The sequence below is a fragment of the Apteryx mantelli genome, chromosome Z (assembly GCF_036417845.1).
Source record: "Apteryx mantelli isolate bAptMan1 chromosome Z, bAptMan1.hap1, whole genome shotgun sequence".
Taxonomy (NCBI): Eukaryota; Metazoa; Chordata; class Aves; order Apterygiformes; family Apterygidae; genus Apteryx; species Apteryx mantelli.
Window position 1 is genome coordinate 28,554,009 of NC_090020.1, and position 26,404 is coordinate 28,580,412.

At 37.8% G+C, this 26,404-nt stretch overlaps 1 protein-coding gene across 1 annotated transcript in view; it reads right to left on the bottom strand.

Annotated features, from left to right (window-relative positions):
- Positions 1-26,404, bottom strand: part of PRUNE2 (prune homolog 2 with BCH domain) — a 143,527-nt gene that overhangs the window by 16,327 nt on the left and 100,796 nt on the right. The window contains exons 11-14 of the mRNA XM_067316050.1: positions 13,006-13,085; positions 11,894-12,094; positions 5,922-6,098; positions 69-171 (exon numbers count right to left, since the gene is read on the bottom strand). Of these exons, the coding sequence (XP_067172151.1) occupies positions 69-171; positions 5,922-6,098; positions 11,894-12,094; positions 13,006-13,085 (561 nt within the window). The remainder of the gene's footprint in view (positions 1-68; positions 172-5,921; positions 6,099-11,893; positions 12,095-13,005; positions 13,086-26,404) is intronic.

The window sequence follows — 26,404 nt, forward strand, 5'->3', positions numbered from 1 at the left end:
GGTTCTCTCTCACTATATAATTATGAGTACTAACTCAAAAGACTGTCACATTGCTACATATCACTCACAGGAAAAGATTTTCCATGACATAGTTGTAATCAGTTCGACTGCTGTCTGGCAAGAAGCATGCAGCAAACACAATGATAGCATTCAGACCATCACCATAGTATCCTGTGGAACAAACAAAAAGGCATTTTTATCTTTGTCAAAGGCTCTAAACAAGATAAATTTAAAAAGAAATCTCAGAGTCCTGGAATACAGTGTATATGTCAATACTGAAGAAGACAGAAAACGAATGAACTATCATCAAGTGATAAGGAAGTAGGACAGTCTGTTATGCTGAATTCCTGGAAAACATGCTTAGCACTACCATGAATAAACTTTTTATAGAAGCCAGTGAGAAAACTCACTCTGCTTTGTTAATAACACGATCTTACATGAAGCCCTGGTTCACTACATCTCTATTGTAATCATGTGCTGAATGTTCCCCCTAGCCTGAAGAATAAATGGCTGAAGAAAATATCCTACACTTGTTTTCCAGCATCTTTTGAATGAGGATTTCCAAAGTCTCACCATCCAATTTTAGTTTGTCTGTGCAGCTCCAAAGGCCTCATGATATCACAGCTATGACTGCACCCCACTATGCTTTAAAAGCTCCTGGGGATCAGTTAAATCCTTTGCTGCAAGCTTTGTGGAAAATACTTGTTAGCCTGGACACTCCAGTTGCCCAGTGCTGGCCTTCTCTGGGCTCCAGCAGGGCCCCAAAACAGCTGTAAAGCCTCAAAGCTGCTAGAGCCCAGCACAGTTGTTTGGTACATGTAACAGAAAGGGAAAATAAGAAAAATTTATGATGTATTAATACTGATCAGCCTTTTCCATAATCTTTTACAATCCCTATGGGCTTCTGTGGTACTACTAATAAATATGAAATATTCCTGCATTACAATTGAAGGCCTGGGATTCATTTAAAAGATACATGTAATCATGAGGTAATTTGTAAAGATGCTGTAGAAATGGTTGCATTGAAAGAGCACTAGTGATGCACAGTGATAGAGGTTGGATATGCTTGGATGAAGACCTGAAAGACAGAAGACTGGGAGAACCTAACCTTGATGAAGTTTCTCCTTTCTCACTCAGCACCTAAGCTGAGTCTTAGCTAGCTGAAATAAGAAGTAGAAGATGTTTATGTTAAGCAAGTCTCTCCTTATATTTTAATCCCCTTTATCTTTATGGCTTTGAAGAAATCTTTTTTTAAAGACTCCAGAATCCCTGGCAAAGTGCCTCAATACACCTGTCCGTGAAGTATTTCATGCTAAGGAGAGGCACTGTTAAGTAATCTCAACACAATCCCAGTCAAAAGGGGAAAGAACAGAGGCTCTTCATTCAGGGCTCTCAGCTGTTCCTACAAGGACATAAAACGTCACTGCTTCCCTTTTTACAAAGAGCAGCCATAAAAAAGGATAAGCCTCAGAGAGAAAAATTTGCATGTCAGAAGTAAGCCTCCTGCCTTGGGCCATATTGCTTCAAATCAAGTCTTGGCAAAGCAGCCTGCTGAAAGATGATATTGAGCTTTTTTCTTCCTGAATTTGATTTGGCAGATTTGACTAAGTATAATGCACTAGATAAGCTGATGGTACATATTTATTTTGCCAACATCAAATTAAGAATGCTAGCACAGGCCTCACCCACTACAGAATAATTTGGACACTGCAGGAGGCTATATCCTTAGCTTTAACTCCATCCCTCCCATGATGCTGGCATCTCCTGTCTTTCCAGTACTGTTCAGTGGCTCTCAGAGGCCAGAAACCAGTTAATCTACAGATAGGCTTCCAGAGCTAGAGGGAAGCCACTGTACAACAGCTGTCCAGCATACGTGCTCTGTCTTCTGCAATCCCATGCTTCAGCCTTGCAACCTATCCTGTTGGAGGACAGAGACAGGCAGAAGAGCAAAGGACTAGGGCCTGAATTCAAGCCAAACAGCAATGTGAATATAACCAGGTTAAGCCACGTAACAGCATGGTGTGGGAGAGCTTCAATGCACATTAGGAACAGCTAACAAGGATAGTCTAGGCAGAGATATAGGTATGGCTGATTGACTCTGGTATCCCAGAGAAGATCTCATAGTTACATTCAAAGAGTGGCATTGCATTCTCTAGCAGGAATGTATGTGGGGATGGGGGAAGAAACTCCAGTCCTATTTTCAGCCCCTTCACCCTCTAAGAGTGTGACATGAAGGAATACACCAGTCTTCCCAAAAGAAACAAGGAGAAAACAACCCCACCTCCCACACTCACCACTGATATACTCCGTCTTATCGGTTAGACCTGCACATTTCCAGAGAGACAGTTGTCAGTTCACCTAGCCCATCCAAACTAATTGCTGAGCTGAATCATTAGGGAATAAGGCAGTAGTTTTTTCCTCTGCTTTTCAAATAGGGAGGGGACTTCCTTCCTTATATCAATTTTTAAGTATAAATCCTTAAGAGATTTTCAGGACAACTATCACTATGCTGTCAGAAGGCAGTCCTTCCAACTGGCTCAGGAGTTTGGCAGCAGGAGCACATTGTGGCAGGTGTGTCCACAAAACTACACAAACCAGTTTGCAGTTGTAAAGAAAAAAGATTACGTGCAGCTGCCACCTCTCTAACAGCACACACAAGAAAAAGACATAGATCAGTTTAAACCACTTTTTTGTACACTTGCTTGTAGACAAGGAATGTTCACCCAAGGGAGAGGTGCTTTTTAAATCATCACTAGAAGCTAGTAACAGTCATTTGCCTAAATTCTCAGTCAGTCTACACAAAGAGACAGATCACTGAGAAATTTCTCCATTGACATATGTGGAAGGAAATCTCACACCTGGACTGTCAAGCTATATCTACTCTCCTCTTTTCTATTTTGTAGCTATCACCTAGATTCTGAATTAAACATTACCTACTATTAAGCAGGAAATAATGTTCAGTAGATCATTGAATCATCAAGGGACAGCAGATCTGACTGAGTAACTTATTTTAGGCAAAATCTGTGCTTAATCTTGAGGTAATAGGAAAGATTCCTGGCCCTCTAAAATGCTCCAAAAATACTAAAGTATAGCCAAAGGGACCGTCATATAGAACAGGCCTAGCAATCATTCTGTAACAACTGTTCAAGCTCTCCAAAGTTTTCCCATGGTCTATACATCAAAATGATTAAATATCCACAACTGCAATGAAGAGCTCTGCCACTTCATAAACACAGAATTTAATCCAGTCCTCTTTCCCTTTGACATGGCTAAATTTCAGGAAAATTTTCCAGTGTAACCAGGGGAGGCCTGGAATATACTGTTATGTTTCACACTGTTTCTTTTACAATGGCTAAGCTACTGACCAACTGTCATTTGAAGGCAAAGGTAATCTAATGTCCTTTATGTCAAATTTGAGCAATTCTTTGTAAGATTTTGCCCAGGAACTTATTGAACTTTCCTATCTAACAAAAAAAGATGTCAGACAAATAAAAATCAGGCACGCTGAAAAAATAGCAAGTTAATACAAATGTTCTCAACAGTGGTGTTAAACATATCCCTCTATATCTTAGCATGCATTACCTTGGGAAGCAGAAAGTGTGCAGAATGGAATTACTACAGATTCATTACTCCAAATAAAAAGGCTATCATTTCCAAAAAGAGTGCTGAGTGAGATATTGCCCCTTTTGGGAAGGGCAACTGTCATAAACTACGGGCTCAGCCAATTTATGTTTTGGTAATTTGACAGGTTCAACAGCCTAATTTAATTATTTCATTCAAGAAGAGGATAAACCGTAGAGTTGAATGTAAACATTAAATCATTATAATTCACACTTCTTGTGGTGTTCCTCATTACAGACACATTTTCACTGAAATTAAGCCTTTCTTTCCATTACAACTGCTCAAATGAATTGCAGTCATGGACAGCAGTGATAGTGTAAGAAACCAGTCAAGGAAGTCTGAATGGTGAATAGAGGATTTACAGTACTTGCTTATCAGTCATGAAGACCTAAATTTGAATCCTGATTATTTCACACTGAGGACCAAACTGAGTGACCTACACTCCCATGGATTCTTATGTTCTTACCGTTACCATCAGAGAGTCCTGAAGTTGGCACTGTAACTGGTCCTCTTTCAATAGCCAAGCAATGCTTGATTAAGGGCTACTTCTCCATCCACTAAGACTTCCTGCTATTCATTTTTTATAAAAGCTGGACCCTGAACATCTGTAGGCTTGTGTTCAGGTGCTTTTAGCGCATAGAAAATTTGAGGATTACATCCACAGGTGATATAATTAAGCATAATTTAGTTAACTCATTTGCAACAAAACTGGTTTTTACCAGATAAAGATCCAACACTCAAAATATAGTAGAAACGACTGTTTTAATTATGTTATGGATCAACAACACTACGTCAAAAGAAAGTTCATATAAACTCACAAGTCTTACCTCAGACGCTAAGTTACCCGCCTAAGTTTTTGCAGGATTAGAGCAACTTGTCCCTACTTAAGAGTCACGCTTGGCGAATAAAGCCTCCCAGAATCCAAAGAAGAATTTACCAGGGAAAAGACACTTAAATGTTTTTATTTTCTTCTCTCAATATCTTTGGTGATATTTACCCATTTGAATTAATTTATATATGTCTTAGTAATAACTGAACTACGCATTCTCTGAGGAAATTAGAGAGCTAAGAGAGCTAAGAGATGAGCTAAGGACACAATATAAAAAGCATATGAGGCCATTTTCCTACTTTAAAATAAATGTTATCTTTGATATGCTATTTGATAATTGTTAACAAATTACATGAAAGAATATAAAATAGCTGCTGGTGAAATTCTACCTGCTGACAATTATAAATGACAGAAAATAACTTAGGCAGCTTAATCGCAGGAGCATGGAATGGAAGCCTCAAGGAAAAGTACATTTTTTCTTTAGACACTCCTCCTGTTTGGATCTGTGCACCCATGTGCAGCACACATCACAGAACACCATACTTCCTTGTGCAGGAAGTTTTTGCCGTAATCTAGAGCAGGGAGTTTTTAAGAACTTTTTCCTATAGAATAAAAGGATTTTTTCTTGCTCAAAGGAAGTTTTAGCCTACAATTACCAGATCATTACTAACACATGTATCTCAGTTTATTTGTTGCTGCCGAAAATGTGTTGTATTTAAAGTATGCATTACTCATTGCCACCCTGAATTGAAAACAGGGTTGATTCATTCTGATCTTTCTTCTACAGTTTTACTTTGGATGAACTCAATTTGCTTCACTGGTGTAATTAGAGACCATACCAGAGTAAGTGAGTTCAAATTAAGGCCTTCCTTCTCTTCCAAAAATAATTTAGCACTGCACTGAATTTAGAGGAATGGTCCATCTGTGAAGGTTACAAAGCCCTTCCATGTCAGCCACCACTTCTGTGAGTACAGAAGCTACTACAGAAGTACAGATTATACCTCTGACACTGGCTGATCTCCTAACAAAACAGGAAAGACTTGTCCTGATGCCAGGGCAAGCATTGTTTATCTGAAAATACTCTTCTGGGAGGCTTCCAGCAGATGACTTTGGCTTCTATTCTTTTGAAGGCTTCTTAAGAGCACCAGCTGGCAGTATCTGCTCAAAATATTTTTTGAATCAGCATCCTATGACCAAGCTGAAAACAGCATGGCTCAGATTAGGGCTATGCCAGTTGTTTATTGGTACTCTTATATAGGAAGCTTGTAATTCCTTCTATCATGACATTCTCTTCCTAATAAGCATGAATATGGGCTCTAAGACACTATAATGCTTCTGTAATGTGAGGGAGTCAGTCAACTCATTGCTTACAGGCATGGCTGAAAAACAAACTCTCTTTCTCCCTGCTAGCATGCTTAATAAAGCATGATTTTTCACTTCAATCTAAAAAATGTACTCAGGGCTTTCCTACCTCCATGCGAAATGACCTTTTTGTAAGGTTCAATGACTTTCATATCAATCCTTTGCTCTTGTTCTCCAATAACCACTGTTCTCCATAACCTGTTGTCCTCTCGCTCCTCCTCAGCAGTGTATTCTGGAATTGATTCAGACTCCTCCAGGGAAGCATCCTTAACGGCTGTCTGGTGTTCTGAAAAATAAAATTGCATATATTACATCTTCATGCAAAGGCTTTCTATATTCTCTGTTAAATACATTTTAAGTAGATAACTGAAATCAAGTGACTTTTTAGAGTAATATTCTGGATCTGCACTGTTACAAATAAAAGCAGAATTTGATCATGAAATGAGAAGTCTCTCTCTTTTTTTTTTTTAATAACTTTTTATCATTATGAATGTAATAACAACAGCAGCAAACATGACCATACAGAATACTGCCCAAGGATTTTTGCATTTTGCAGGTAATCACACAAGACTCATCAAGTCAGTAAAACTGATTGGCTACTGCATTGCAGCTCTTTAAAAACCTTTGTGCTGCTGGTATGGTAACCACACTAAAATGCAAAATACGAAGCTAAAAGTGAACCAAATGATCCTTATTGTCTAGTGAGAAATTACCCAAGAGCTACAGCTTTTCAACTGCTTCCTCCCTCCTCCAACTTCTCTTCTCCAATCTCTTCACAGCTAGTACCAGCAAATGTGAAGAACATGCAGGTTCATCTGTTCCAGCAATGGGGTATGCTTAAACATACCTTGGATAACTTAAACATATCATTCACCTCCCTCTGGGCCTTCCAGTTGTTCCTTTCCAGGTACAAAGTACAGAGCATCCAAGCAATTTGGCTGTTCACACCAGCACACATGAGGGAGCAGGTACAGGCAGTCCACAACACCAGTGACCACAATCAATAAACTGCATGGCTCTTAAGAGATTATGAAGTCTCATAGTACAGGCTCTCTGCTGGACACTCTTACCTTTGGAAAAGCTGTAAAGTCATTAACAAAACCTACGTTTTCATTGCACATAGATAAGACAGCAGTTACAACATGTTTTACTGCATGCTACTTTGTTAAACTTAATGGCTGGTTACATAAAAAGCGACATGAAGACTGAATCTGTCCATAGCCAGAATTACTTCATTTTCTTTTTTAGTTATTGAATACAACATACTGCTCTTTTTGTGAACTTTTTTTCTCATCATTTGTACTATAATTCCTGCTGGAGCACCCTTGCCTTGTGGTTAAGTTCACGTATTTTTATTATGTCTTGATTGTAAAGTTCCTACACATTTTCTCTATTATATATATATATTTGAAACAACCAGTAAAATCAATTTTTCTTTTACAGCATTACTCAGGATCTGCAAGGATATAAATAAGAGCAGAATTTGATCATGTAACAGTCAATAAATGAGGTAACACGTGTGCGTGCATGGCATACATACATGTGCATGGCATACATAAAAAGTAGATCAGGTGTGTTAGTTAAAAATACCAAAGAGAGCTGTAAGAAGAGTTGGGAATAAATGAAAGAAAAGATTTCAATTAGCGAAAGAAGTAAAGAACACAATATGTTTGTAGAAGTCCTCAAGTACTCCTACATATTGCTTTATCCCTGGATTCCTCTGCTCTGATTAATGCTGCTTCTTGAACTACTTGCATGAACAGAGGTATATGATCAATAAAACACACAAATTTATCATACAAACTAAATTATTCATCTGTATGAAACCAGGAACAGATATGTATATTGCATATGTATTACACATATACACACACATAGCCTACATGTACATACACACATATATGCACTGATTATTAATTTGTAGAACTGATTTCAATGCCAAAAGTTACCAGTATTTCCAATGAATTTCTCATGAATATCAAGTTCGTTAGAACAAAAAAGCATGCTTTGAATTTTATTTTTTTTTTAATATGTATTAGGTTGAGCACACACTTGCTTTTTGGTTCAGATATCAAGGTCAAAAACACCTTCAAGCAACAGCCATGCCTGAACAAGGAAAAACATTCAACTATCTCTGACACAATCTCAGAAAATGCCTGCAAGTCTCATAGAACAGTAGCAAATAGAAAACAGGAATGGGGAAGAGAAAACAGGAGAGGAAACAAGTGGTTCTGTGACAGGAGGACTAATGAGGTCTGGTTTTCACTGCCACCTGTCTTGTGGTTGTATTCTCTGCTCCTAATAAGAGGTAAATTCCGATGGAAAGTCCCTTTCTCCAAGGTGAATTCTCTGATGTGTAACAAGAGCTGAACTTATCACTAATTTTCTTCTTTTCCTAATGCCTATCTGCAAGAAACACACAAGAACGAACTTATATTTCAGCTCCTACCTCATTGTCAAATTTGACAGAAACCAGCCAATGAGTTAAAAATGCACCAATGTCAAGATGTATTAATGGTGGAAATAAGGATGGAAGGAACAGACAGGCCAACATGCATATACACGAGTACATGACAGAACCACATAAGCCTTTTTTCCTTAGGAACTGCAGATAAAGGGAAGTTGGAGGAGATAGAAGGTTGTGAAGAATAGACTGCAAAAGGTAGCTCTTTTTTCAAGTACAGTAATTCAAATCAGTTTAACAACTGCTGTTCAGTAGATTATATACTGTGCAACTGAGGTAGGTATTCATGTGTCCTCAGGGTACAATGCTTATAATATTTAATAATATACTTGGCATTTGCTTTTGAAATAGAACATATTCAATGATGTTGGCAACGACCTTATAAAATAGATTTTAAAAAATGAACCTAAATATTTTAATGCAATTTTGTACAAAATTAATCTTGTAAGATACCACGGGGAAAAAACATGAAGACTGCATGCAAGCAATTGAACTATGCAAACTTTGACAAGTTCTCACAGACTCACTGTTCCTTCAAGGATATATGGTACTAACAGGACTCTATTACACAGCTCAAATGCTTTCAGAACAGATACAAGGATTTGCTACAGGGGATTTTCAGAATAGCCTAGGAAAACTGTCTAGCCAGCTGGTTCTTTGAGGGTTGAAAGAGCACAGTTGAGGGAGAGAAGAACAGCAGGCAGAATAGCTTTAGCGAGAAGAGTCTGGGCTAGGTAACTTTCGGACTAAACTGTTTTGGGGGGGTTGCTGCTCAAGTTTATTGGTGAAACTGCAAATGGTGTTCTAGAATAAGGCCCTGAGAAAACTTACAATGTTGGAACCAGCCAAATGAATTATTTTTGAAGCTGACAAAGGGCAGAAATGATACTAGATCACCTTCTCCTAAGAAGTGGCTATGCTGCACTGCTTGGAGTGTTGATGTTGCGGAGAAGGATGCACTAGTGTGAAATTCAGAAGGGAAACAAACATCTGCAGATAAAATAATGAGCACTTTTTACACTCCAAATAAGATTGGTTTGAAGGGGGAGGGGGGACTTCACCTCTATGTACATATGGTTTTCAATAAATGCAATTTTTCTTGTCATCTAATGTAATAATCATGAAAAGCTCAGCTCAGAAACATGAGCTGGTTGTGAAAGTGAATGTTTCAATTTCAGGTATTAGTATACGCCATGGTGACAAAATAATAAACGTGAACGTGATGACTAACCAATCCCCAAGTAAGTCAGGGCACTAGTTTAAGACAAGTACTTTAGTATTTCCAGTCTCACCCATTTTCTTGCACATTGGTGATGAAGAATCAGCACAACTGCATTCTTTTAAATTTAGGTTTTGGTATATTTTGACTTACAAAGCCATCAGTTTTCTAGTGATGGGGAGGACTCTTGAATCATGACAAGAATTTTGCTTTTTACAGTTCAAATGGACCTCCTCTAGTCTGAGGGTCACAAGCTAAAAATCACCGTTCTGTACAGTCTCAGCAGCAATGTATTTACTTCACTGGGTGTGATACAACACTCCAGAAACACTGACCTGTGAGATATTATGGGAGTACTTGCGTACTGGCAACAGCAGAGTGATAGAAGTACAGAGATAACACAGCCTAACTTACCATGCACATAAACCACTCTACACTTGAACTTGTGACTACACTTGTCCTTGTGACTATCGGATCCACATAATATATAGCCTTTCTTTATTGTCAACCTATTTTGATAAAGTATGATTTTTTTCCTTTTCTATTTTTGTTGCTGGCTAACCTAAGTAGAGGGCTCTTTGCCAAGTAAGTATGTTTCAAAACCAATCTAAGACACAAGTGTAAAAATGTCTCAGAAAACACAGGCACCTTGAATTCTTATTCTTTTAGGAATCTGGGGAAATTGGTCCAATTCTAGCAATCAAATGAAGCATCACATTTAGAAAGCAACAAAAAAAGATGGGGGGAAATGCTTGCCATAAATGCAATTGTCACCAAAATCACTGGAGCTGAATTTATTTACTTCAGGGCTTAGAGGTAAAAACCTGTTCCATTGCAGAGATTTTTGCTCTCACACAATGGTCACAAGATTCTAAAATTGCAAGCACACACTACTGTGTGTGTGTATGTGTGTTAGTTTTAACCTTTGCTACAAAATATTCCAACCATCTAGTAACTCATCATCATGCTCTGCATCTGCCCATAAGGAACTCTGCCTTCTAATGAGAAGTGACATTAAAGATGCTTATCCATGACTGAGTACACAGTAATGCCTCTTTAGCAATATCACTTAAGCTGATGCAATTGTTCTTGTATGCTCAAAAGATCATATATTTTTTAATTTATAATGACCTCACTAGCAATAGAGAGTTTCATTAGCAATAGAGAATTTAAATGCAAGGGAAAATTCAGTTTAAATGTATCCATTTTAATATTTATCCCTGTTGTAGACTGTAAAATGGTCACACTCATTTTTCCCCACAAATAGCTTACAATCTTCATGTATTTACAGTAGTAAATACAATTCCTATACAGTCCTTCAGCTGCTAGCAAGGAATGAATATTATTACCTTATTACATTCATCATGAGGTTAAATTAATCAAATAAAACAGTGTAAGACACTTATACATAACATGAGAGGAAATCATTGCCTCAAGGTTAAGATGCCAAGGAAGAGTAATCTGTGTCTCTTCCTAAGCAAGACAAGTTACATACTTCAAGGTTTATCTGTACCAAACAACTAGCCCTGATAAGAAGGGATATTTAATTTGGTGGAACACTGCATTATTTTGTTCCATGATCTGAGCTAGCTGTATCATAGCACGCAGGCATACCTTCCACACCTCAGCTTTCCAACCATACACAGGAATAACAAAAGACTTCTCACACCAAGCTGTGTCCACTTTGTGTACATACTGCAAGCTCTTTGGTGCAACTTTTGTCCAGGGTGGCTGGGTGCAAAACTTGACTGGGGCATTTAGTCATCATTACGAAAAATGAATAGTATACACATAGCACCTGAACTTCAGAATATTACTAATCAGTATAAAATAACTACATTCTGGCAAACTTCAAAGCAAAATCTAGAGAAATAATGACAAGAGATACTTTGGGATAAGATTTTCCAGTTCTACCAATATATTTTGTACACCATTATATACCAAAGTTCTACTGGTGTAACTGTAACCTAGAGCTGGTCATCAAAGGTGCAGTCAGCACCTGGTGTTCTCCAGGCCAGACAGCAGTCCCTTTCTCTTTCCTCTCCTTTCCTGAAAAGACTCTTTTCAGACAAGTCCTATGATTTCTACTGGACAGAGACTTTGAAGTTTGAATGTCTCCAAGCAGCTCTTCTTAATTTGTTTGATCAGAAGATCAGCTACACCATTTCTTTCTGCAGTCTGCATAAGTAGAAATACATTGCTTTACAAGGGGGAAGAAAGATTTAAAATAGCAGAAAATAAAAACATCTGGAAACCCTACATTAAATCTAAAATGCATTAACCATACTCATGGTGTTACAAATGTGAGCCTGATCAGCCTGATCATGTAAACAGTACAGGATGAAACAGAGATGCTTCTTTGTGTTATCTATACTACAAGTATAGACTAGAACATTACCTTGTCCAGTGTATTCAAAAGAATCTGCTTCATCAGGAGTGTCAAGGTCATCAACATTGATGTCAATTTCATCAGGCGTATCCAAATTATCATCAGAAAGTACAGACCCTTCACTCTGGTCCAAAGAGAGATTGATATTTGGAGCTGTGAGCTTTATTCTTCTGGGATGGGAGCCATTAAGATCAAGAGAATTGGGAGGTTCTGAAAAAAGAAGAAGAAAAAACAAACTTTATCTCCTCTGCATACCAGTCATCTCCCAAATACTTAGGAATCACCTTCAAATATACTGGAACAGAGCAATTTTAGTAACAGCAAGCCATTTAAGGCCAACTGATATAAAACACCAATATCACACATTAATGTGTAAAAAAATAAAAGAAACATCTACAGAAATGGCAGATGTAGCTGAAGGCTCTTAAATTACATAGCACCCAGATTACATGTTTTAATAATAGTCAGCCAAAAAACAAGCTTCAGACATGCTTCTAAACCACAGTGTTTGAGTGTTTAAAGAGCAAATCATTTGAGCTTTGAACCAGCACATTGCTGAATGAGTGAGAAATTCATACAAGTGAAATGTTCCTGTTAAGTATCTGTTTTGTTATGCACTTGCTGCCATTCCAGCGGTGTTGATTTACAAGTAGGATCCTATGTCTTTAGTCTTAACTATATGGTATGATATTCAATACAGTAACAAAAATAAAAATACCTTTGAGTCTCATAATTGGTCTTAAACAAAAGTAATCTTCAGTAAGACAAAAGTTAGGTACAGCTTTGCCACTTGCCATTGCATTTTAAACTGTTATGTTTGAAATAATATATTCTAATGCTCGTTCAGTTCACTAAGATTGTAGTCAAATACAAGATAAACAAGACTGCTTAAACATCACAAGAACTAAACAGAAGGATGAAAACAATTCACAAGAGAAAATAGATGGCACACTACAATTATCACTTGTCAAGTGAAGAACAGAATTAATTAAATAAAGCAAATTTAACACTTTTTCTTTTTAACACTGATTCCTTAGCAGCACAGAAACATCTTCTCACTGCATAATTAAATGCCAAGGGAAGTAGATATAATTAAGATAATGAGTAAGAGCTTCTCTTACCAGGCCTCATTTCTGTAGAACTGGGGCTTAATACACCCTCAGCAAAGGGGATGTCCATTCCCACATTCTCCGGTAACAATCTGAGAGGTAAAATATAGCACAATATCTTAGAGATACACAAGTTGACAACCAGGCTCTTATCTCACATGGAACTCAATTTTTCCTCAACATATCCAGTTTACAAGTTTGATCACATATTAATGTAAGTGAGAACCTAACACAGCTGTTGTAATTCTATTATGTAGTTCTTATCCACTTATTTACCCACATGCCTGTAGAGACTTTGGAGACCACAGGTCTCCAGAATAGGTCCAATAGTTTCCTTTGGATCAAGACAAAGCACTGAATAACAACAGGCTGGCAAACAGCAATGTTTCTCATCCTACACAAATTAAGTCGATCTTTTGGAATCTGGCAAATAAGGCACAAGGTTGCAGGAAGTTTCAGTTATTCTACGCAAGCTGCACACCACAGAGTTCTGTAACAATATTTTAATTGCTATACATACAGTTACTGCTTAGCAAAAATCAGATCATGAGGTTTTTTTCATTCTTTTGACATCATTTGTACTTTACAGCAATTCTGACCCAAATCAGTCATTTTGCAATACTGAAGAAGTTGATGTCCGGTGTTGGAAAACGTGCAGGAAATACAGAAATGAGATTCAAAACTACATTAAAGATTTTCAAAGGCTACAATGTTGTAAAATATCCTACCTAGATTACATTTTTAGGAATATACTATGAAATTACATTAAACATATCTACATATGACAAGTTAAAGATATTAAGAGGTGAAAAAGATTACAAAGGTGTTTGAATATTTAAAGTACTTAATTACTTTAAATTGTAAAAAGGAATTGATTTAAACTCTTTTCATGCTTATTTTCTATTCAAATATTTTACAAAATGCTTGCTGGGAGGAAGGTTCAACAGTATAAAGGAAACAACACTTTATACGACATGGCTGACATGCAAAACTATTTGTACTAAAAATGCATGACTCCAAAAAAGCTTTGTTTTATTTTATGTAAACAATTATAGTATTTTTCCTGTATTTCCATTCCAAACTCCTTATGTTTTAAAATACAATCAGACAGTTGAAGAATAGACAGTTTTTGAACTTCCGTAACAGAGTTGGGATGAGAGTAACGTAGGTACTTTTCTCTGCCACAGCATCAGCTGATTCAGCTGAATGGGTGGACAGTCTGAATTGGTTTGGCTTGGACCTCTTGCATCTCTTCCTACCCTCACTTTCCCCATGAGGACTACCCTAACTATTTTACTGTGTGCGGACAAGAATCCTATGGCCAATCATCGCATCAGAGTACAAGCAGATTTTCTGGAATTTTTTGTTAACTGCAGATTTACATGTAAAGGTATACATGCATCCCTAAAGTGAGCAAAAAGCTTCTCTGTGTTAGAAGCTGCAAAAAAATCTTTACCTCTGTCAAGCCACATATCATCAAATTCCCAATGCAGACAGGGAAACTTGTCTCCCTTGTGAAGCTACAGACATTATGGACACTATAAGGCTAGGATCAAACACATTTGGGCTACACAAAACTCATGGCCAAGTCTCATCTCTCAATAAAAATGAACATACATTAATCTTGCTAATTTTACTAGATTTAACCATAAGCACTGCAGAACACATCTTTCACAAATACACAGATTAACTACTTAATGATTTCTACAAAACATACCAATTCTGGAATATGTTCAATTACTGTCAAATAAGGCTTGCAATATCCTTTTTTTTTTTGGACTCACGGTAAAGAAATTTGATCAAAGAATGTTGCTCATGAATAAAATGAATGGCATTAATTGCCTGTAATTTACCACTTCCTTTTGTTCTACTCTTTAGCATCATCTGTGTTCAGAAGCTGTATAGAAAAATGACACACAGAATATCATCACAATTTACTTAGAAAACATAAACAAATCTTTAGAGTCTTAGACTCTTTCTTGTGTCTGTCCAATTCATAGTAAAATATGTCCAATAAAGTCTAATTTATCCTTCTGAACTTAGCAGAGACAAAGATGAATTCTGATGACAAGCGCTGGTACTAGTAACAGCCAGATAAGTTAAGGCCTTAAGAAAGAAAATATAAGAAATCATTGTGGTGTAAACAGTGTAGGGAGAGGACAAATACTTCTAATGCATTTTAAATCCAGATTAAGATTTTACCTTGGGCTTTATTAACCTTTCTAAATATAAAAACCTACATCTGAATATGAAAATTTCTCAGATTACAGAAGTTTAGAAATACTCAGATGATGATCTATGGCTGCTCAAGTGTGTGAATATTTTGGACAGATGGAAGGAGTTATTGATACTAACATATAAAGCATTAATTTATAAAATCTCTTAAATTCTCATCACACCAACAGACAATTCCTTACTGAACGAGCTTCAAAAATCACTGCAGAAACTAACTCAAAAGGAAATGTTCTTTCCACACAGTGCATGAAGAGTGAGCTACAAGAGGATGGTGAAACACTAAATTTAAAAAAATTCTTGTTTTGGGAAATCTCAACAATATTTGTAAAAATGCATATTACTTAAAATAAGCTTACTGTATTAAAAAGAGACAGTATTTTCTGTAGTCCACCTGTAAAAATGTTTGGGTAGAACAAAGATCATCTTCTTGTTTGCGTGACAAGGTCATGACTGGGTTTTACATATGCTGTCTTTACAGAAACAGTGACAGCATCATCTATAAAAGCAATTTGCCACAAGTAATTCATTCAGAATTTTATATGAATTGCCTAGAATTTTAGTAATGCCTGGGATAGAATTATCGCAAGTCATGATATTTCTAGAATTGCTTCAAGACTGCTTTTCTCTCTGTGGCATCCTCACCTTTTTTAAAAAAAGGTGTACGTACTTGCAGCTGACATTGCTGCTTTCTCTAGAACATCTTCTACTTTCATGACATAAATTTCAAGTGTTTTTCTGGTTTCAGTGGGTGTAGTAGAGTTGAGTGAAAACCAGATATTTCATATTAGACATATGTTCCCAAGAATGGTGCACTTCTGGGGGTCCAAAAGATAAATGTGTTTCATATCCTTTGGTTTGAACCTCTACTGAAATACAGCTACTGCTAGAGGCAAAATACTCAAAGAATACCCCTCACTCAGAGATCATAAGCAAACGAAATCAGCATTTGTCTGAGAATCATTAACTTTGTTTTGATGGTTCAGTGTATTTAATCCTTATCATTCATATTGGAATATTTGATTTGGGAAGCAAGAGACTGTGGTCCTGAAAGATCTGGGACAAAGCAGGCAGCTTAAAGTCAGTCCAAGTCCAGTTACAAAATCACTGTTGACATAAGGTCATCCACTGTATTTTCAACCACTTTTCAACAAGACTGATTTTCAACATTATACCACGCTTTTTTGCTGAGACTGCATTTATTCTTTTTATTTTTTTAAACCACACCAGGTTCTCATTTACTATAAAGTAAACAGTTAACATGATTTTAAGGGGAGAAGTTAGAGAAAACAGCTCTCGTGTTAGTAATATTTTTCCAGAGCTCTTGTGCAGAGACCAAACAGATTAAAGATTAAAGAAATACATATTCTGCTATGTTCAGTGAAAGTTCATTGTTTCTAAAAACCTATGATTAATACTTGTTCAGTCATAAATTAATAGGCAGATGCAGATATCTTTCAAACCTGGTATTTTGAAATAGCAGGTTTAGTTCATGGAAGGTATGGCTTATATTCCACTGTACCTCAACATATGTTGTCCTTTATGTTGCTCCTCAGACTCCCCACCAGTGTGAAAGTGAGTGAGATATGGAGAAAGTTTGTCTCCTACAGCCACAGCTCCCCATTTGAGGGATTTTGTGAGCATGTTAATGTTGAGCTACTCAACACCTAGCAGAGAAACTTCTGGCTGTGCATTAGCTGAGAGAGCATCAGGTTGCAACAGATCTCAGCAGCAACTCTAGTAATGAAGGATGGACTCCAGAAATTTAAATTAAGCAGCTATCTCCTCCTCTTTCTTTACCCACAGATGACTTCACATACTCCCAAAATTGTGGCTTACAGAATTTGTTGCCTTCCATACAGGTGCAATTGATGCAGTGCATGATATGGCCAAAAGTATTAGAAAAAGAGAACACTTCTTTTACTGAATGCTCCTTGTTGAAGAAGTAAATTAAGATACCTTAGAAAGCTGCATTCTAATTAGGTATGATTTACCGAACTGACAAAAAAAAAAAAAAAAAAACTTCACTTGAAACAGAGGTCAAAGTAAAATAAGCTTTTTGTGTCGTAAATGACTTCTTTTATGTGGTACACAGACCAGTCATTCAAAGATCAGCTGCACTGAGAATCAGGTTACTGCATATTTGCTTTGATAATTCAAGTCTAAATACTTGTTCAGAAGTAGCTAAAAACTCCCTATTTCTCAAAGGTGGTTCAGAGCCAGATACCAAATTCTTACGAAAGAAGGAGAGACAGAGCTGACGCTTAAAGGCTGCTTGCCCTTTCTTAATTCAGACATTCTTACAGCTCAATGAATTAACAACCTTCATATAATTTTTAGTGCTCTCCCAAGTCAGTAGTTCTCAGAACAAACATGATCCTTCTTGGCTTTTCTAGATATAGCTGCATTCTGCTATTTTGGAAAGATCAAGTCTGAATATGTGCAGAAACATGTCATAACCCCTATGGGCTGCGCTGCTTCACCCTTGTGTCATATGTGATATATCACCAGTTTCCAAGTTACATTCTTTATTCCAAAACGTCAAGCGAGTCATCTCTCCAGTGTGTCACTCTGAATGACCATGTACCTACAGCTTGCTACCGAGGGTGACTCATCTCTCTGAAGCAAATCCCTACACTTCAAATCAGCATTAACTCACTTGCTGCTGGACTTTAAATTTTACAAACTTCCCCGGCTTCTGTACTCACTAACACAAAAGGTTAATCTAAAGTGGAGCCTACAGCTCCAAACCATATTTCCTAGATGAGTAAATCATGTTTTTTCCATGCCTTTCCCTCCACACCCAGCAATACTTTTATACTTAATTTTCCACAAGACACTAAAGGTTTTTATAAAGTTTTTAAAGCATGATTAACAGAAAGAATGACAAGCATGAAATCACCTTAACTCATATTAATACGTGCTTTTTTTGGAAACTAAATAGGAGGAGGAAAAATGAAGTAAAGCAAACAGGTCATTCAAAAAAGCAGACATCTGGCTTTTTTAATATTCTCAGATTTCAGAGATTATTGAGGTACACCCTGATCTCAAATGAAATAAAGAGCTTGTTTATGGCCCATTCTCTCACTGGCTTGCAGCGAAAAATTGAGCTATTTTGAGGAAGAATGAGTGAACCGTGAAATTTTAGATACAAAACTTAAGGGAACTTAAGTTCTTCCCTGAGTCACTTCTACAGAACACACAAAACCACTTTGCACAAAGTACTTTTCTTTTAACTCCATCCCCACCCAGATTTCAGATGTAACACAAGTGCATAGCCCAGAAAAGGAGAAACAACAATTTGAGGCACTGGACATGACTGCACAGTATTTTCCTTGCAAGGTATTAAAAAACCCTTGGCTTTTATCCAGTGACACCCGTTAACTGAGTCTCAGCCTGGCCCCATTGAAAGCACCCTTAAGATCAGAGGTAAGCATGTGCTTGACTGTTTCGGCAGGCCATGGCCAGAGGATACAGCCCCTGTGTAAGCCAACCTCTGACCTTTCCATTACCAGATCCAACCTAAGCGCAGCACCTGATGTCTCTAATGACATTTTGATGGCACTACCTGAGGGATGTCCAACTTGCTTAGGACCCAAATTATAATGCTGTTTTTCCATATTTAGAAGCTATTAAAAAAAAAAAAAAAAACACCTCTGAAGAGGATCCTACAGCTAATTTGAAGTACTCCAGAAATCAGAATTCATATCAAGGAAGAGTCTGACAAAATGTAATTTCTCAATTACTACATTTCTCTTCACAAATCTGTGCTACAGAACAGAATACTTTTGAATTTCTATGAAGCCAAAACATCTCTCCAGATAGCTGACTCTCAAGGGGCTTTTTGCTATCATCCATCTTCATAGCTACTCCAACATTTACCTCACTTCACATAAAAGAACGACAAAATCTATCCTGTTACTGCTATTAAGCACTTGCCACATGATTTTATTTTTAGAATAGAAACTATTTAGCTGTTTTGCATTTATCTCCAAACAAAAAGTCTTTCCCTTTCTTTCATATTTTACACATTCATGCTGCCAAGTTTGTGGCTTGTATTTGTAGTTCCTTTTCTGTTCAAAAAAATCTGAAGATTAGAAGATTATCAGGCCCTTGCCACAATAGCGTTTAAAAATAACGGTAAATATCTACTTCTTGAAATTATTACTCCTTCTTGGAGTGCTCAGTTACAGAATTCAAACAACAGAAAAGATATAAAGAATAATCACTGTCCTGTATTTTAAATAGAGGATGATTCTTCTGCTAATATATACAACTTTATAAACTGCATTATAAGTTGGACATGTTATTTCAGAGACCTATTATGCTACTGGACTAACAAATCTTGATTTAGTCTGCATGTCTTTGCATTTCGATGCTTATTACCCATGTAGGATGGACAGAAATGATCTGCAAGCAAAGTCAGAGAAATGTTGGACATGTTTCAGTTTCAGCTGTGTTCACAGACACAAGGAGATGATCTATTGATAAAATACGGGCTGTAGTCTGAAGAAAATTTGAAGAAAATCACAGCAAGAAAAAGAGAAAGAAGTCATGAACACTAGCCCCAAATAACTGAAAACAACACCCAAAACAACTTTCTCAAACTAGTTCTTTGCTACAAAACTTCCAGGCAATAAATGGAGAAACTTCTACAGCCGCCTTTTCAGTGATAAAGGAGACTGCAGCATGAATTTTTTTAGGTTCAGCAAAACTAATGATCCCTAAACTACAGTGGAGTGTGCAACAAATCAAAGTGACATACACTGTGCAAGATTTAGTCAGAATCAGTCAGAGACCATGGTTCATCTACGTATCAAGGAAATAAACATATTGGAAGAGATCCACTCCAGGATATCTGACATTATAAAAAAGTCATTACTTTTAATTACAGCTGTGTAAAAGTAATCATGTTGCATACAGGTGACTTGTAAAAACTGATTAATTTTATAACCTCCTGAGAGTTGCATTTAGCAACCATATGGTAGTATACCAAATTAACTGTGTTCCTACTGCTATTTACTTGGTAGCTTTTAATCACAAATTAGTTTGGAAAAGGTCTATAATCTGATGGCTGGAATTTATGTATGAGACTTTTATTCCTGTTTCTAGATACAAACCAAAAATCAAAATATTATCTGAGGTGTTTCATTTGAGCCAAGTGCTTTATTAATCAAACATCTGTGCAAATGTTAACTGATCATTTCTATACTGCTGCACAGTAGATAAACACATGCTAATGTTCCCATTTTACAGAAGAACAAGTCATTTTCTTTCTCTACAGCCACAGAGTAAGCCCTTGTTACAAACCAGTAAAATTCATAACTTCCTAGTTTGTCACACTTCCCAGATATCAAGCTTCTTTTGCAGAATATACTGAAGTTGGTTGGTGTCTCCTGAATGTCCATTTTTTATGCCATTTTCAGCATTAAATTTGGATTAAAAAGTTATGCATGTTTGTATGAGGTAGGATCTTTCTTGTAGGAAAATCATGTGTTCTAGCCAGAAGATTTAAATTATTTGCATCTCAAAATGTTAACTGAAACATGTTAAAATTCTGCATTTGGAACATTTTTTATTATTCTGCAATCAGTTTTAGTTTTCAGGATCTGTTCAGCTGCCTGTTTTGCTCCTCTTCTTATCTCTGCATCACGAGCCCAATTTTTTTCAGGTAGCCGCTCAGAGCAGTAGGCTCCCCTGGCTGCCCATGGCAATTGAAGACCGTTAAAAACAGGAGCTGCTGTTTTTTAGCACACGCTAGTGCTTTCCCTGCTGCTAAGCTGCCATGGGCTGTCTGTTCTGACTCCTTGCCAGCTCCCCCCTGGCATCACAGCACAAGAGAAGCAGGAAAAGCCACGGAGGAATGCAGGGAGCCGTGAAGGGACAAATCTAAGTAAATAGATGAGTGACAATTCACTAGGCTATTTCATCAACCTTATGATCATGCTTATGGATCAGAAAGGCTTATGGAAGGAATCCAGGGCTCCAGGCTTCTTCATTTATCTGTGACTTCCAGCCACATGAAATAGAAAGGCATCTCAATACCAAATGAGGGGAAACTATATTTCAGGCCCAAATCTAGATGTCTTGTTGGAAGGCGGTCTTAGGAATGCAAGACAGGCTGAAGTTGCTTCCAGCAGATCCCAGAGCCCCCAAAAGCTCCTTCCTAGAGGTCTGTCATCCCTATGTCATAATATGCTACTGTTCTCCATCTAGATCTTACGCTTTACCCCAGAAAGACAGTGCAACACAGTGAACAGCTATTCAATAACCTATTTTGTTCTTATGCATCCCCAAGCTTTATTTACTGTGCACTATTCAAACACTGTTCTGAAGACAGGATGATCAGTCCTTTCTAGGACCTTTGTGGGGTGCTAATTGCCTGACTATTGGACATTTCCGAACATTAATTAACTTACCTCAACAACAGCTCTGTGAGGCAACGGTAAGGAATTATTTACTGTTACAGAAGCAGAGAAGTTTGAAAGCGTCCATCAATTGTGAATGCCCAATATGAGATGCTTAACGATCTTGTTTTTTTAAGAATACGTAGCATTTTACAGCATCATCTATATGCTTCTACAGCTCCTCAAGACTAGGTACCACTGAAAAGATCAGTATAGTCAGACATCAGGGGCTTCATTTTGGCATCCAGAAAATAAAGAACAAATCAGATGGGGGTTAGAGGAGAAAAAGATGTCAATACAAGCAGCCGCTGACTCCTTGTGCAGATGACTGGTGTTAGTGACCTGCCCCACACCACATACAAACTCTGTGAGATGGACAGGAAGAGAAAATAGTTCTTTAGGACAGCGTTATCTCACTGTACCCACAAAATAACACTATCTCCAACTATGCCTCTTACTGTGCAGAGCCTGCTAGGCATTTCCTAACTTCACCATTTTAATAATATTCTCTTAACACAGAATTTAGCGTGCAAAAGCACATGAACTAGATAAATATAGAGACTAACATACTTTAAGGTAAAAATAACATGCCACTTGATATCTATTGCTCTGCTTCAGTGTTGCAGTCACATACTACCATATGGTCTTGTCCTTGAAGCAGGGGCTCTCCCTTATGTGCCTGTCTCAGTGCTGCCTAGTCTTGACTGCGCCAGTGGAAAATTGCTGGAATTAACAACACAAAGTTGGGGAGCCTGTGTGATGGGTGCTCCCAGGTTGATGTTGAAAGATCACAGGGTTTGGCAAGGACCTATGCAGGTTCAGAGCAGCAACAGCTTTTAGGAGACTTATTTGAGCTGATCTGAACTCTCTCCTCGATGCTCTTTATACACATTGTTAATATTCTACAATTAGCATGTAGACAATCTGTTATTCAACAGCTACTGATGAACAAACAGCACAAATACACTGCAAGCATAGCAAAGAAAGTAGGAGTTAACTAACAGTTAATATGATGTAAAAGATTCTTAAGTACAACCTGAAAATACGCTTTGTTTGAACACTGCATTTTGCAAAAATTATCAAAATGTCAGGCCTAGCCCCAGACCCAGGATCTGCTTCCTAACACCCACTTTCATTGGAGAACTAATCCTGGAGAAAATACAGTTTTAGTTTTCCTCACTTTAAAAACAGTTTTCCTTCCAGCTCACACACTTCTCAGTGACCATTTTCGTGCCACACTGTGCTGCCAAGACCTTTCATCTGAATACCTGCAGTTTGAAATGATGCACCTGCCACATGAACAGCACTTGAAAAAGCAATGTCCCCCCTATATCCTATGCAGCCATCTGCCACTTACAGGAAATATGTTAATTCTTTGAGAGTAGTTTATGGGGTGGGAGTTGCAGTATCATAAGCAGAAAATATTTAGGAAGTTGTACATTTTATGCCCCCCGAGATTTTCAGTAGGGTTGTGAGAACTCCCCTCTATTTATTATTTCAATCTACAACTTGCCAAACACATTTGCCCCCAAATGAAGACTTGCAAAAATGCCTATGACAGTTCTTTAGAACATAACCCATTAGTTCTGCAACTGATCTAACTTCTCAACTTTAGTGACTATTCCCTGTTTTCTACTTCTTTTTTGTAATATTGTCAACTTTTTGCATTACTTAACGGATGATTCTTTGTGTGTATGAACACTGGTATGGGCAACAATGACGATACCTAACCACCATACTCTACTAGCTGGAATCAAATGTATTAACAAAGCATCCTGCTACAGGTGAATCCTGTTTTGCTCACGTGATAAAAGATGTTTAGGGACTATTTTCAGAGCTAAGGACTCATTGAACATCATCAGATAAATAGCATTTTTATAGATCTGCTCATTAAATCACCAGGGTTTTCTTCAGTCACTCCTTTGCTTTTGATTTCAGCCTTTGCACAATTTATAACATGCTGATAGCCATGAAAAGATATATAGCAAATTTTTTTACACTATATGACTTCTATATTTTCCTGTCCACATAAACCTAACTCTGCTCCTATTTATTACTTCATCCCATATCCTTCTATTTTGCACTCAAATGACTGTTCCTTTTTCAATTGCATCAATACCTTAAATCTTGTGAATGTCTGCTTCCTTCTTTTTCTCTCATTTGTGTCATTTTATCCCAAATTTCCGTCTTAAGCTTGCATAATTATGATTTCACAGTTTATATTCAGATATTATTATAATTTAGATTTAAATCTTATCTACTGTAGCAAACCTATAAATCATTAACAGCTACCTTTCCCCTATCTTGGCCACAACTGAGCTAAGGAAAAGCCACTTAAAAGAAGGTGATGTTAAATTTCAGTTTGTCTTAAAGTTGCAGTTGTCAGAGGCATAACAGATAACGGGAATGCGAGTAACAATGCAGGATGTTGGAAGGGAATCTCAGTTGGGCAGATTAAAATGGAAACATCCCAATGAACGTAAATTAGGAACTGAAGAGGAGAGGTAACCTGCAACTTGGGAGAACAGAGGGAAAGTCCAACCAGGAGCCAGAGGAGGCACCTGATCAAGGCCCATGAGCAGTAAAACAAGCACCAACCAAGGCAGTTTAGAGCCTGCTTGCTCTGGCAGGAGGAGTGTGTGCAGAGCCAGAGAAAAGGTCGGACCCTGCAGTGGGCAGGTCGAAAAAGGCACATGCAAAGGGACTCAGCAGGAGCAGAAAGCCACCAGCTCTCTTCAGAAGTAAAACTGTCACTAAGTTGGAAGGGCCACAGAAGCAGTAGGAAGATAAGAACCAGCTAAAGCGTGGGAGAGACGAGAATCTCAGACATACAAGCATACTGTGAAAAAGCCAGAGTGATAGGAAATGCCAGACTGAAAAAGTAATGTACAGGACCGAGGTTAGAAAGCAGGGCTCCTCCTTTGCCCACAAGGCATTCCTCATACACTGCAGCTTGGGAAACACACGTGGAAGGTCAGCTATAAGCTCTCCTGCTCTACACAATCCAGCAAAGATTTACTCTGCCAGGTTGCTGACCATAAAGAACAGCTCTGTAAGTTTGCTGCCAGTATTTTCTGCTAATGAGAATCATCTTGTTCTTGTAGGACAGCGTCAGCTTTCATCTGGCAGCCTGAAATAAAGAAGTTTAATCTTCTGCTGTCTATTTTTCACATACTATGACACTACAGTGATATAAATAACTTTACCAATGTTCATTGAAGCTGACAAAATTATTTCTTTGTAAGTCTGAGAGCTGCATTTTTTTGTTTGAATAAAAAAATTGTGGCTTAAGGAATGCCTGTTTTTGCTTCTTGCTACAGATATCTCACAAGCTGTAATTGCTCCCCTGTTATTGCTGGATGTTATGAGCATGCTATAATATCACAATAAACCGCTTGTAGCAGGTTCTAAGTTTTACAAGTAGTAAGCATCTACGAACACTACAGTTATCTCTAAGGATACAAAACTTTTTATAATATTGACCATGCTTACACAGGGCCAAATAACTGCCAGACTAATCAAAGGCAAGAATCAAAGGTTGCTTTGACTTCAGTACTCCCGTGCCCCATAAGAAATAGCAGTGATGAGCGTGGGTGAAAGTAGGTGGGAGGAAGACAGCAGCCCTGAGAAAATGTGTTTTGGCAGGGTAAGGCTTGGATCCCCCCCTCCCCCCCCCCACTTATGGCTGCCTTAATGCCTCCTGACACTGCTGCCAGAGCTGCGTGCATCCGCCCCTTTCCTCAACATAGCTCTGCTTCCCAAGAGTATTAATACGGGTAAGTCCAGAAATGACATCCTCCCCCCCATTTATTCAGAATGATTCTGGCTAAATACACCTACCAACCCAGCACACATTTCCTTTCAGTGCTGCTCTAAGTAGCTCATATTTAGACATTCTATAAATTTTCAATGCCTTCTGCACCTCACTATCAGTTTGCTTACCACACTTACAACCAAAAAATATTTTCATTCCTTCATCACAGACAAAAACTCAGACGACTGAATGGAGCCAAATCAATCTCCTATAATTAGACCCAAACAAAAACAGTGCCTGTACAAACCAACTTTTGCAGTGATTTTTCACTGTTCTTACTACCGAGATTATTGCTGCATCCTTGATCATATAACCTTCAAAGATCACAGATTCTTTTCACCACAACAATTTACAGGAGCACTGCAAAATATTCAAAAATGCTACACTTCAGCTGATAGCAAAAAACTGCAAACAATACCATTGTCAAGTACTCTGCTATGGCAGTTATCACAAACAATTGCTATGTCATTAATTAAGCAGTCTTAAAACCAAGTTATCCAGTGACAATGCTCAAACATTCTTCTTTTCCCACTGTATCCTCAGAGCTAGGCAAACAGGCTGAAAATAATCAAAAGTGCTAGGTGACCGCACAGTGAAGTTTTGTTTCCTAATTACAAATACCATGCCTGTGTCCAGACAAAAGAAATCCCATCGAATTGATGCAAGCTTCTCTCCTAAAGAGCTGCAGCAGAATTAAAATACAGCTGCCTGATTTTCAGTAATGAGGTCCTGGGCGCTTTGCATCCTGCAGACAAACATCCCCCTTTTTTTCTCTCTGAAGTAACTGCAACAATAAAGCCATAATCAGAAAAACCTTCTGCACGGGAGCCTCTCAGTGCAAAGAGACACTTACCTTCAACAGACTTAACAAGGCCTTTCTAGTGGGAAAATAATAAAGATGTTTTATTGCTGCACTTCAGCATCCCTCTTTCTGTAGCAGTTTACTAGGAATAAGGAT